We start from the raw sequence: 1,138 nt of genomic DNA, 5'->3' as shown, positions 1-1,138 counted from the left end.
TTTTAGAAGTCATCTTTAAAAACTGCTTTTCAACATTTTCAAGCCTTTCTGCGGTTTGTTTTCTATCGGGTGTTTCTGATCACCCAGTTAATGCCTCCTCCTGCCGGGGAAGCCTGTGGGTCCGTCCACGCACTCACAGCCTCAAGAGGGCTCCTCGTTAGTTCCTCCCCTCGCCACGCCCGCACGCGGAGCGGCGCGAGGAATGGAAACTATGCCCGGCCTCCGCACAGCCTCACACCCCCATCTTCCCGACTTCACCCCAGTAGCTGAAACCTCAGCTAGGTTTGCCCACATCCCCGTCAGATAAAATGGGCAGGACTCCAAACCGGATCATGAGAGGTGTCGATGTTTCCTTTGATTTAGGTGGGGGCTAGTTCTCCTCTCCCAGGATCCTTTTAAAGTTTAAAAGGAGGGAACCACCCCAGCCAAGAACACCCCCCGCCCCCCGAGAAAAGGCGCACACAACCCCGCCCCCACGGCGAGCTCCAGAGGAACGGGACGTGTTCCTATGGGATCCCAAGCGGGCACGGCGTGGGAAAGACATGAAGTTCCATTTTCTGTAACACTATACCCACCACACCAAAGGCATTTAAGCCTTAGTCATAATATTGTACTGAAGCTGTCCCACACAGTGTAATACAAACCTAAGGTCTAGGGTCGACTCTCGAATTTCAAGTTTAAGGTGAAAAGACTAAGAAGGCGCCCCCCCCCCCCCCAATTCCATCCGCTCAACAGCGCTAAACCGAGTTTTGAGGAGCAGCCCTCCAGTGACCCCGCCTACTGCATCCTCCCACAAACGTACACACGCCCCAATCTCCAAACGCTTCCCGCGGCCGTCGGGGGACGAAGTCCTCACTCGGACACACAGTTGGGGTTGAGGGTCCTCCTCTCTCAGGACTCGGACTCCAGGTAAACAGACCCGGCTACTTGGACACCCAATTAGCAAGGGACCCCCGCATCCAGCATGCCCAATCGTGGCCGAGGAGCCTAGACAACCAGACGTGACGTCAGATGTGATTAAGTTTGCGCGTCACCTCGACGTCAGCCTCTCACCTCTTGGATGTCCCGTCCTGCGAGGAAAACTCCAGCGACTTTGGGCTCCGCCCCTGTGAGGGCGGCGGCCAATGAGGGCGGCTGG

At 56.2% G+C, this 1,138-nt stretch overlaps 1 protein-coding gene across 1 annotated transcript in view; it reads left to right on the top strand.

Annotated features, from left to right (window-relative positions):
- The first annotated feature begins 202 nt into the window (after positions 1 to 202).
- ELL2 (elongation factor, RNA polymerase II, 2) overlaps positions 203 to 1,138 on the top strand; it is an 84,354-nt gene continuing 83,418 nt past the window's right edge. The window contains exon 1 of the mRNA XM_005871543.2: positions 203 to 282. Coding sequence (XP_005871605.1) covers positions 203 to 282 — 80 coding nt within the window. The remainder of the gene's footprint in view (positions 283 to 1,138) is intronic.

Source organism: Myotis brandtii, unplaced genomic scaffold (genome assembly GCF_000412655.1).
Source record: "Myotis brandtii unplaced genomic scaffold, ASM41265v1 scaffold344, whole genome shotgun sequence".
Classification (NCBI taxonomy): Eukaryota; Metazoa; Chordata; class Mammalia; order Chiroptera; family Vespertilionidae; genus Myotis; species Myotis brandtii.
Note: the sequence above shows the minus strand (reverse complement) of the source record. Positions and strands in the feature narration are given on the sequence as shown.